Source organism: Typopeltis vanoorti, chromosome 4 (genome assembly GCF_054136105.1).
Source record: "Typopeltis vanoorti isolate ZY-2024b chromosome 4, IOZ_Tvanoo_1.0, whole genome shotgun sequence".
Lineage (NCBI taxonomy): Eukaryota > Metazoa > Arthropoda > Arachnida > Uropygi > Thelyphonidae > Typopeltis > Typopeltis vanoorti.
Window position 1 is genome coordinate 39949365 of NC_143552.1, and position 13437 is coordinate 39962801.

At 35.7% G+C, this 13437-nt stretch overlaps 1 protein-coding gene across 1 annotated transcript in view; it reads right to left on the bottom strand.

Annotated features, from left to right (window-relative positions):
• Positions 1-295: 295 nt before the first annotated feature.
• The window catches only part of RhoBTB (Rho-related BTB domain containing), a 397556-nt gene continuing 384414 nt past the window's right edge, over positions 296-13437 (bottom strand). Inside the window, exon 15 of the mRNA XM_090391753.1 lies at positions 296-2693. Within this exon, the coding sequence (XP_090247879.1) occupies positions 2525-2693 (169 nt within the window). The 3' untranslated portion in view covers positions 296-2524. The remainder of the gene's footprint in view (positions 2694-13437) is intronic.

Genomic DNA, 13437 nt, shown 5'->3' on the forward strand with positions numbered 1-13437 from the left:
TAAAGTGCAATAACAAGGTAATGACTACTATTATTTTGCAAAGTCTTGTATAATATTACTATTATACAAGACTTTGCAAAAGTAAATCACCCCCAAAGGGAAAAAAATCAGGATAAGAGAGGAAAAGAAAGGCTGAACTCTTCGCTTCATATAGTAAGAATATACGAATGACATCACAAGGCAGATTTACAATTCTTTTATAAATAACCCACACTAACATACCGTTAAAAGTCATTTCTTTATAAAAACTAAATACTAGGTACTACAGACATTGTTTATACATACTTTATAACAGAGTTTCAAACCATGTCCATGTTTTATTTATTTATGTATTTTTATTTTTATTATTTATTTATTTATTTGATAGATCAGGGATGGGCAGACTTGCATGGCGAGTGCTACTTCTAATTTTCTTATTATTTAATTGGGTTGAAAAAAATACTTATTCTGACTCTACATTATGCAATATTTTTTTAACTGCTCAGTCTATTAACAAATAATAATATAATAACCAAAAGAAAAATCCAACTGCCACATTTGGAAGAAAGACACAAAGACACTCAAGCATATAGATATGCTTCATGTTTTTTCTCCTTAAAAACTCGTCCACATGCCTACACGTGGCACTATTATGTTTTGTGACTTCTTGCATGTAGGAATAATATATATATATATATATATATATAAACTGTTACCCATGTAAAAAGAAAATAATATACAAAATAAAAATAAAATAATAATTGCATGGGAAATGCACTGGTGGCTGTCCCTAAGTGGTTAGAAGTCTATAATAACCATGACCAACATCTTGCCCAGACCTGATTTATATCACCAATCTACTAAATAAATATGCATTTTTTTTAAAGAATATCATCAACACAGAGAACACCTTTTCAGTTCCCCTATATATATATATATTCAGTTCCAATATATATATATATATATTGAAACATCATCAGAACTGGTCAAAGTGCACTATAAATGTAAATCAAATACCAAGCACTTTTCTGCCCAATTCTGAATATCATATAGTAGATGCAATATATTTAAGTACCTCAATGAGATTCTATTAATAAAATGTATACATTATGACAGTTTATAACTAATGCCTTGAATTCCTAACTTACTTAGCTTATTTAAGCAGGCTAAAAAAAACTGCTAGTTTTTTTTTTGGAAAAAAAATGCCTTGTTTAGCCTTACAAATTTATAAATAAATATTTGAAAAAATGCATAGGAAACAAAGGTAGAACATGTATATTATGCAATTTTACATACATAAAAAAGACTAATGTTGATTTATTTCAAACAGCATAAACAATAAAAAAACTATTCTTCTTCCTTCTTTTCCTTCCATTTCAAAGGCAACATAAACACTCAGTCTAAGAAACAGTTCCAGAAAACACTAAGCTCAAGAAACAAAAAAATAAAAACTTACAATTTTTAATATATTCAATTTAGCTTTTGCTTTTCAAGATCACATAATATAAGCATTTCGATCAATGCAAAGCAACCACTATGAACTTGACTTTATCATTTACTCATTATGATAATTTTATTGTGCCATGTGAGTAATATGGCATATAATTAAATAGTGGCTGCTACATTTTTTTTTTTCTTGACCTCCAAATATTACTAAATTTAGTGCAAATATCTGCTAGAACAGTTTCCAGCTTCTCCAATTTTTACTACTGAAGTTCTAGTGGACACACACACACACACACACACATATACCCTAAACAAACAATGTACAGTAAACACACACACACACACATACATACATACATATACAAGTTTATAACAGGCCCTGACAATAACAACCCTGTGAAAAAGCATCGTTATAAACTTTATCCCTACCCCATATTACAGTTGGCAGGCTGATGAGTAAAAGCAGCAAAATATCTTCAAGTGTGCATTTAAAGCACCTTCAAATGTGAATGATGGGATGGCTAAATAGGATTACATGCATGAAGAATATGAACTTGTATTTACTAATGAGAAGTGTAAAATGTACTTTTCAGCTCTAGAGTATACACAAATTAGAATGGCAGCCTGCTATGAAACTCACATTTCAAGCTAGGACAGAAATTGAGCAAGACACATGTGGCAGATGACCTTCAACAAGCCTGATATTGGGAGCTCATATTCCATGGTCCAATGCCTCAATGTGCATGAATAGCTTCTTTAAAAAAAGCAGTTTTAATATCACAAAGGAATGCCAACTTTATCCCTAATTTATGTGCCAAATATTTAAAACTTTGCTTCACTGTTTACGAAGATAACAGCAGTACCATACAGTTTGTGAGGATTTCCAAATAAGGTTTTTTGCATACCATGCATTCCCCTCCCACTTTTTTTTTTTCCTTGTTCCACATCTATTTATGGGATTAAGTAGCAGAAAACAGTTCTGTAGCTGTAGTTTTAACATGAAGTAATGAGGATGAAATTTAATTTTGACCAGTAAGAAAGTATTGTCTTATGTGCCAAAATTACAATTAAATGACAACTAAGATAATGAGTGCCTTGTTCAAACTGTGCGATAGGCACGCTTTGAACTACTACGTCTACTCTTTCCAGAAAAGCAAAGACATCCACTTGTGCTGTTGTTTCGGTGACGTTTAAAAACTTTGGGAGGTTTCTCTTGCCACTGTCTTTCCCTCAGACATCGTTCATAGTAATCATATTCTTTCAGATACCTAAACAATAGTGACAAAATAGTTGTTTTAGTATAATCATAATAATAATGTGTGTGTGTGTGTGTGTGTGTGTGTGTGTGTATATATATATATATATATATAACAAAATTGTAATAATTCATAATGAGGAGAAAGAGAGAGAGAAGTATATTATTTAAACAATTTTAAGTAAGAGTGATTTATTTAAAAAAAAGAAAAATTATACAGAAGATCTAAGAAATGCTATCATATTTTAAGCTTTAATAGCTTATTAATGAACAAATAACAATATATTTCCAATAATAGACTCTCAAGAAATCAAAACCTAAAATGCATTTGCTATTGTATTTTAGTAAGAAATTTAAAGCATAGGAAACATACACAAAAAATTCTCTGCTCCTGGGACTCTGGGGGGGGGGAGATTCACTAAGTTTATGCTATAAACTGCAAATATGATAATGCAAAACAGACAAGCGTACTGTGATGTTCCGATGAACCAAGTTTTTCATTAAAAAAGGAATGATATTCTATTGAGGATAGTACTGGTGTAAACACACTTATACTAGGATAACACAAAAGTTTTCTTGGAAATGAGGGGATGGTGGAAAGGATCCAGAGGTGAGTGATCAAAATGGTGACTTTGTGATGTGTAATGAGGATGGAATAAAGGCTTGTGGGCCTGCAAATTTTAATTGGTAGATGGAAAAGAGATGATACAATAGAAACATGTTGCTAAAAAGATGTAGAAGAAATGTCTCAAAACATGGTAAAGAATAAGGAATTATTCCTAGAAATAATGTCAGATTGTAGTTATCAAAGGTATGGAGATCACACTTATTGCTTGAAAAATGATAAATGAGTGAAATAGTGGGATGTTAGTTTAAGAAAATGAGTTTAAGTAGAGGTTTGATAGACAGTATATGAATACCAACCAATGTGGACCACACACAATGAATCTTCCAGGTTCCTTGGAGATGCCTCTGTAAGAATAACAATAAAAAAAATATTATTACATAGGCATGCATCTCCATGGAGTTCAAAGATTCATTATAAGAGATCCACACTAACCATTGCTGACACAAGGCTTATCATATTTCTCCTTAACCACTCAATCAGCCTTGATATGAACACATGTCAAGGTTGCCATAGATGTGAAGTGCACGTTAAATTGTAACACCACTGATTTTTCATTGAAATGACATGAAATTGAAATTTATGATGCTTGATATATTTCATCCACATAGATGCTTGGGTAGTTAAAGCCATTAGTGACAAATCACTCACAGCTATTTGGGCAAAAAAATCTAGTCCTAACAGCCTTGTAACTCATTTACAACTTTCAGGAGTAGCCCTCATGTTCTGAAATATTTCTTTAGCATATAGTCTTATTTTATAGACTATATGCTAAAGAAATCTCTTTGGCATAACCATTTACTGGTTAAATGTCTGCAGGCTGCCACAAACCTGCAGACCATCCTCATAGGGAGCTCTCTCTAAACCAGTCAACATTTTGGTTACTTGCCACCACTTCCAGATACACAAGAAACCCAGGCAACCAAATCTATTCCTTATCCTTTCATAGTGTTCATCAGTGTGTTTCTTAACATCTAAGTGATCCTTTGAAATATTTTGCCTATCCCCACTTTTTTTTTTTGCAGCATGCCTTCTGAACCTGAACGCTCTCTCTCTCCCCACAATTATTTTAAATTCCCAGCCTCACCAATTTCTTGCAGTACAATTCCATTTATGCAATAAACAGCTATAACGCAAAGCACAAAACTTAAGAATCTGAAACACTGACTTTCAGCCATTATCCTTTGTCCAAACTGCCAGTCTATTTAGACCAGCCTGCAGGATTGCTACAATGCACCTTTAGTAGTACAGCTCTCCCCACCTCCAGTTTAGCAACATCAACAACTGGATTTTTATCCCTCAAATCATTCCCGCAATCACTGATGCACAAATTTAACTCACCATCAGTAGCCCAAGTACAGAGTCCTCTGGAACTGCCTGTTTCTCTTTAATTCAACTCTACCATATATTACTCATGTATGTCCACCAGCTACACTCTTATTTATGTCACCCACCAGCTTCATGTCCAATCCCCCATGTTCCAATTTATACAACAGGGTTCTGTGTAGTGTTCTGTCAAATACTTTTGCAAAGTAAAGCAATATCATTACTATTATAATTATTATGTGAAAAATCCATGGGATCCAAGAACTCATTGTAGAGGGGACTACCCTACAATCCCATTTACACACTACTTTATCCACCATTCACACTACATAATCTGACACACACACACACCATGCCATCTGCCACCCAGTAATAGTATTTTTTCTGTTAATTGCATGTTTGAGATCTCTAGCCAATTTGCCTGGATAAGATGGAAAAACCTGAGCTTCTGGGAGGAAAAAATCCAACCACCTCTGTACAAGATTGGCTATTTCATCTTCAACTGAAAAAATCCATACAAATGTTCCTCTCATCATGATAAGAATCAAACTCAGGTCTTTTCTGATCAAAGGGAACATGTCCATTGTTTTTCTAACTGTACTCAAAGACAGGGTGTAGCCATTTCTCTTACTGAACTCTTATAAATGCATTACTAAGATGAGACCTCTCCTTCACAAAGCCGTGATGTTCTCCATAGTTTCATGGAAATTTTACTTTTCCAATATCTTAACTACCACTCTTGAGATATTAACTGTCTATAATTTTAAACTGCCTCAGAGCCTTCTTTGTGTAACAGAATTATTGTGGTTATAAAACAGTCAACTGTTGATGACCTTCTTATCAGTTTTAAATGTAAGGACACTGAGATGATAGTCTGATAATCAACTTTTACCTTCCATTTTTTTTTTCAGGCTGCATGGATATAAGCTGCTTCCATGCTGCAGAGTAGATGTTAGAGGAAAAGAACTAATAGAGGTGAAACAGGATGGGTGTTAATTGTGGAGAAACAAATTTGGAAAATAAGTGGGGGAAGGAAGGGGGAATACCATCTGGAGTGGAAAATTTATTGGTGTTCATATATAAACACATAATTTCAAAGGTATCCTCAGCTTCCACAAACCTTGGTATCTTTTTTTTGCTCAAAGCATTACTTTTCACCATGCCAACCAATTAGCACTGTACACATTCCAAATCATAACCAAAGAATATTGCTTTCACATTTGGAGTGGAGCATCAAAAGCCTGTCTATAAATCTTGATGCTGTCCAAAGGAAGAAAGATTTGACTAATTGATGATTCCTCTTCTCACAGACTTTCTCTCCACTCACCATCTTACAGATGGTCTCTTTCCCTTACTGTGTCTTTTCTACAGAACAATATGAGGCTTCCATGGGTGCTGTTCAGCAGAACTTGAATCACTGTTTTCTCCTATTTCTGCTTAACCTACAATGACTTGACCAGCAACTACTCAGTATCCATTTACAGTACAATTGGCGGGTCGCTTAAGGGTCAAAGCCAAATAACTGGGAGGAGACTTCCACATCACTTTTCAGGAATGCAGAGAACTGATTGGGGCTTCTGATCCCACGTCCAACCCTCAACTTCATGTGGTGCATCCTGTTAGTAGGTATCTACTGGGTACTGAATGAACAAAGATGGGCTGGCAATTTGGGATTTAGCCAACCAAACTGTACTCTCTATTGGCTTAAACCACAAATGCATATGATGGCACAACATAATGAGATTTCATGCCAGCTGGGGCACTGAAGACCCCTCCCTGCTGTTTTTGTCAGGAAACCAGGGCAAACAGTGAAAAGTGAGCTACTGGAACAAGCTCCAACTCAACATTTAGACAGAAGAAGAAGAAGAAGAAGAATAAACCCAACATCAGAAGAACTGAAGATAGGAACCATCAATATAAGGAGTATTAATGGAAAGGAAATTGAACTTGCAGAAGAATTGGAAAAGTACCACATGGATATAATTGGCATTACTGAGACAAAGAAGACAAAAACAGGTGAGATCTTATTAAATAATTAAGTATAGGATGTTATTTTAAGCCTATAACGATCAAGGGAAAAGAAGGAGTAGTGATAGTATTCGATACAAAACATGAAGATAAACTTCTTCATGTTTATTGGAAAGCAGTTTCAAGTAGAGTTATATAAGCAAAATGGGGACATAGACAATGAAACTTATTTGTGCCTATGGTTCCACAGAAGGTTCTTCCAAGGAAGAAGTGGAGGAATTTTTTTGAGTCATTAGAACAGGCAGCTGACATAAAGAAAATGAAAAAAAGTGGTCCTTGTTGGAGATCTGAAGAGCAGAGTATGAAATGAATTCCACCAAGCATATAGGAACATTTTGGGAAAATTTGGAGAAAGGGGCAAAACTAATAATAATGGTAAGTAATTAATGGATTTCTGCTCAGGACATGGACTAGTCATTACTTACACTATGTTGAAACATAAAGATGTACACACAAGTTCACATAAGAGATGACACAAGAAATAAGAAAAGATTCATTGACCATGTCATTGTTGATGGTGATATCTTATGCTCGTTTACGATACAAGAGCGTACAGAGAATTTGAAATTGGAAGTTACCATTACTTAGTACTAAGCAAAATAAAAATGGATATCACATTGAAAAGAATAGCATGTAAGAAAGTTTTAAAAAGAATTAAAGTTAAGCAGCTTTTTCAAGTAAATTGCAACTCAACTATGCAAAGAGGAATACATATCAATACTTGAGGTAGAAAAAGTAAGTTTTGCAGTTGCTACACTGCATAATTCAGAGGGCCTAGTCAGAAGGTCAAATTCCCATTGATTGGAGTAGAGTGCTCACAGTAGCCAGCTATAAATAAAGGGAATAAAACTGAATATGAGAATTACAGAGGAATTTCTCTACTACCTATTCCAGATAAGATTTATGCAAGCATACTTGAAAAGAGGTTGAGAAAGATTGTGGAAGAGAAACTTGGAAAAGAACAAGCTGGATTCAGGCCAAATAGTGAATAAGTTATGTTAAACTTGTGCTCCCACATCTTATCATAATTGCAAATGTTTTTTGTGCAAAATAAGCAGTAAATGGAAAACTAACAGAGGGTACTAAGAAACTGATTACTTCCGCACAACTCGTAAGTATCCATAGTCCATCAAATCAGTTATTTTTTACAATTAAAAAACAGCCACATGAAAACGCCTACCATGCGAAATAAAGATGGCAGCAACAAAGGCCAACAGCGAAAGATTACCTTGAGCTGAACGCCAACAAACCGAACGCCAATATAAAGTGCTACAGCTGTGAAACCAAAGTTACCGAAAGAAAAAAAAGGTATATTGTGCAATTTCTGTTGCCACTGGCTACATACTTCCTGCACAAAAATATATGAATCAGTGCACAAGCTTTTTATCCATCTCAACCAGACTTACTTCTGTACGATATGCCTCCCTTCAGTAAAAAGGCTACTACCTAGGCAAACGAGTTGAAAACCTCGAACAACACCTTAATACCATGATTGATACCTTCTCCTCCAAAATCAGAAAGTTGCAAATTTAGCTTGAGATATTCGATGACCAGCACCCGATTGTAAGTGCACCTGTCCTGCTAACGAACTTCACGAACTAACTGCATCAACAATACACAAGTCACTCGAGGTCAAAAATAGGATACTCAATGCCATTATCCTGAACTTTCCAACGAAAAATGGTAAATCATTAAAAGATGTCGACAAACTAGCAGGAGAATGCAACTTTGATCACAGAAATATTGTCAAATGCAATCGTTTTGGAAATGATGGAGCGGACTTTCAGCGCCTCGTGAAAGTGATCTGCAACACACCGACAAACACATCCAAATTTATAATGGCAATAAACAACAAGCTAAAGGATACTTGCCTCCAGTGGCACATACGTGCTCGACTTGATTTAACTTTTGCCCAGAGAGAACAAAGACGACAACTCTGAAGACAAATAGAAGAAAAACACTAAAATGGAGACAACAGTTGGATAATAGACTAGGAAAAAAACCAAACTAGTGCAAAAACCAAGTGATGCCACTAATAGCCACCAAGGAGACCAGTATGCAGGGACTGCATAGGAAATGTGCAAAACCCTTGAGTCAAATCCATCATTTGAGCTTCCCATCATTTGGACTGTCTCAGGACTTCTGCAGATGGATTGCCAGCTTCCTGTCTGGACGTACACTGCGTGTGATGGTAGACAGCTCCCTATCTTCTCATCATCCAACTAAGTTGGAGTTCCACAAGGTTCAGTTCTCTCACTGACCTACTTCAGTTGACCTCCAACCCAATACACAGTTTTACGGATGGCAGCACACAGAACATCAACCACAACTTCCCTTAATTCGGACCTCCAAGCCATCCTCCAATGGGGCTCAGATCACCTCATCAACTTCAACACTAGTAAAATCCAGTTGTGTCTTATTTCTCACAAAAAAGAACCATTTTTCCCCAGCATTATTTTTGATAACACTCAAACTCCCAGACAAGATGGGATTTCTCTTCTCAGAATTACCCTGACATCGAGCCTCTCCTGGCATAAACACATCACAACCATTGCATCCTCAGCTTCCAAAAAACTAGGTTTTCTCTTTCGCTCATTACTTCACCTCTAAACAACTGTTAACCTTATACAAATCACATGCCCAGCTATCGAATACTGTTCTCACATTTGGAGCGGGGCTCCTAAAAGCTCCCTCAACATGCTTGACTCAATACAGAGCAGAGCAATTAGACTAATAAATGACCCATCTCTTACCAACTCACTCCCCACACTCTCACACTGACATTTGGTCTCTGCAATTTGTAAATATTTCCATGTTCATTTGAAACAGCATCAATAATTCACCCACTCTATGCTAAGCCCATTGGAACACATACAGCTGACATCCTTTCACACTATACCTTGAAATCCACAGAACTAGTTTCTTTTCCTCCTCCTCCTCCTTTATCCCTGCTACTGCTGTACTGTGGAACAGTCTTCCCCCTGATGTATTTCCCAAGGAATACAACATACAGGCTTTTATATCAAATATAAACAAGTTTCTCCTTTCCCAAACCACTACCCATATATGGTACTAATGTACCTAATGTAATATAGGTTGATCAGCCAACTTCTTGTATATGGACCCAACATATATATATATATATATATATATATATATAAAAGGTGGTTTCACTTTATGACAAATAGTTGAGAAATCATGGGAATATGACAAGGGTCTGTACTTGAATTTTGTAGATCTTGAAAAGGCATAGGACAAAATGCCTATAGAAAAGCTTTTCAAAACACTACAATTATATGAGGTGAATGGAACATTATTCAGAGCAATACATAGTCTATATTTAAGTTGTCAGTCAACAACTAGAACTGAAAGAAATACAGGAAGATGGTTTGATGTAAAATAAGGAATAAGACAAGGATAATTAACTCCTCTCTTATTCATCATATATATGGATCATATATATGAATTATGAAAGAAATCACATTATGACATCTCCAATTCTAATATCAGGCATCTAGCCTGATATTAGAATTGGAGATGTCAAACTTAGCTCTCTGCTTAATGCAATGATGTTGTACTCCTAAACACATCTAGTGCAAGTCTTCAGGATTCACTAAACTGAATAACAACTGTAACAAATTGGGCATGAAAAACATAAAAAAGACCAAAACTATGAAAATAGACAAGAGCAACTTCAGCTGCATTCTGAATAGAGATCCTATAGAACAAGTAAAATATTTATGCTATTTAGGCACAGTTTTTAGCGAAGATGGCAGGTTAAATCTGCAAATAGTCAACAGAATAAGCAAAGCTGGTATGGTAGATAGTGAGCTGAATAAAGTTATATAGAATAAGATAGAAATGAGCCAAATCACCAAACTAGCAGTATACAAGAAAGTGTTTAAACCAGTTTAAGTAATGGATCTGAAAGTTGGGTTAGAAATAAAGCATTTAATCAAAGACTAGGGACCACAGATATGATGGTTCAGAGAAAAATCGGGGGGGGGGGGGGGTGAACTGATGGTGTCAATGGCAGAATCATATTAAAAATGAAGATGTTAGAAAGGAACTTGACTTTATTAGCATTTAAGAATATGCAAGCAGAGCTAATTTAAGGTGGAATGGCCACTTAAATAGAATGGGTGAAGAAAGGTTAGCAAAACAGGTGTCTGATGCCAAGATGGTAGGAAAGAGATCCAGAGGAAGACAAAGGTCTAGGCAGATTGATTCGGTAAGAAGTACCTTAGAAGTGTGAAATGTTAGATATGACAATATTGGAGTGCTCATAAGTAATAGATTGATTTGGAGGAAAATTGTTGATAGGAGATTAATAACAATGTAAGTTTAATCAAGTAGTGCTGTCATAGTAATCTGAATACCCCTTGGGGGTACATATCAGGAAATTGATGATGATGAATATAATTGCTTATCCCACAAACCTACAACTGTCACTCATCTCTTATTCCATTTTGGCCAACTGGCCAGAGCAAGTGTCTGGATTTGGATATCAGAAATAGTAATAAGACCATGGAAAGAAAGAAAGAGAACAGAAATCATGTAGGTCATCCCATATGATACCATTATCGTGCTAAAGGAAGAAATAATGAGAATAGGTGATGGATTTCTGTAGAAAATGAAACGTGAAAAAATTACGAGATAAGTGACCAAAACAGTAGCTGACATCTACAAGTATATATGGAATGAGAGCTGGTTGGTAGCTGAAATCACATGTGTTCTGGATAGTCTGTATATTTTGTGCAGGACAATTGAGTTTCCAGGAGGAAAAATCCTGCTACCTCACTATCTATCCGCCAACTAAAATACTAGCTAACATACCTTCAGATAAAAAAATAAAAGAAATAAAAACTTTTATAATGGTTCTTCACATATTAAACAGGATACAAATCCAACTTTCCAACACAAGTGCATCACCAATACTGAGTGAGCTATAGAGACTCATTAGAGCCAGTTAAGAAAGGTCAAGGACATTGGAAAAGTCATGAGGATTATCCAAAATAGATCATTACTAACAGCAAATATTTTGGCAATCTTTTCCAGATAGATTTGTGAAGGTAAAAGGAAGTCAGCCCCTCAAACTGAATTATGAACTTTTAGACTATAATTAGATGGAAACTGAACTGTAGAAAATCAATCTTCAAGAAACAACAATCAAAGAAGTCAAAGTTGATATCAGAATTTAGAGAAATGCTAAAGACAATAAGTGAAACTAATAAAGTGAGATAAAGAAATATAAACTTGAGAAGATCACAAAGCGTGGATTCTAGGGTTTAGTAGTCACTCACATGGAATGTTAGATCTGAGAAATTGGCCAGCTAACCAGACAGTTAATAGGCTGCAAAATAAACTTCTGTGAGAAATAACACAAAATGATTTCATTCATATAGGTGATGGTGTACATCATTTATGTTTGTATCGTCATCATAAACAAATTTCTGATATGTACCTTAAGAGGGTGTACAGGATCTTCTAAGGCACAACTTACTGTATCACTCCACCAAGACCATGGTCTTCATCTAGGTTTTATTCCTGTCATTTTGGTAAAAAATGCTTGTATGGTTAACCTTTTCTATCCCATTCTATTTAAGTGACCATACCACCTAGGATTAGCTCTGCTAACACACTCCTGAATGCAAACAATGTCAAGTGTTCTCCTAATATCCTCATTTTTAATATGATGCTGCCATTAATGCCATCTGTTCACTCCATAATCTTTCTCAGAACTCTCAGATCCGTAAGGTAAAATTGGTTTGAATATTGTCTTGTATACAGCTAGTTTAGTGTTTTGACTAATACTGCTCTAATTCCATATAAATTTATTCAGTTTCCTTCCTACCAAACCAGCTCTGCTAATTCTGTTGCCAGCCTGGTTGGCTGAGTGGCTAGCGTATCTGCACTCCAGCCTGTGGGTCCAAATCCTGCAATGGGCATGGATGTGTTGTGATTGCCTGTGAAAATCTAGTAGTGGTGGTGGATGTAGATGATTAATGGTAGTTGCAGTTGGTGGAGAGAGAGAGAGAGAGAGAGAGAGTTATAGTGTAGGTGTCCTCTCTCAATGAGCCTTTGGACTCCTTGGAAGTGTCATGTAATAATAATAATATTTCCATGTTTAATTTTCCATCTTCACTAAAAATTATGCCTAAATAACTTTGAAATTAGTTACTTGACATAAAAGTTCTCCATTGAGGATGCAGTTGATGTTTTCGACTCACTGGAGATGTCATATTATTACATGACACCTCCAGGGAGTCCAAAGACTCATCGAGGGAAGGCACCTATTCCACAACTCTCCATCTCCACTACTACTTTCATCATCTACACAAATGCCATCTACTGCCGACAGCCACTAGTATTTTCACAGACAATCACAAATATCCATGCCCATGGCGGGATTCGAACCCGCAGCCTTTAGGCTGAAGAGCGGATGCGCTAACCACTCGGTCAACCAGGCTGGCATAAAGTACATAAAGTGCAAATCTACATAAAGTAAAGAACTAAGATTAACATCACAAATTTTGATATCAGATTTAATACCACTTTTCTTCATAAAGTGATCCATATAGATTATTATTATTATTATACAGGCACCTCCATGGAATCCGAAGACTCATCACATGAGACCCAATCTATCATAATCCCTTCTTGAACCCATTACCAGCAAAGCACTCACAACTGACTCTGGAAACCCATGCCACTCATTCACTCTCCAAATAAAAAAGCTAGTCCTTACACCCCTACTAACCACATCTTTATTCAACTT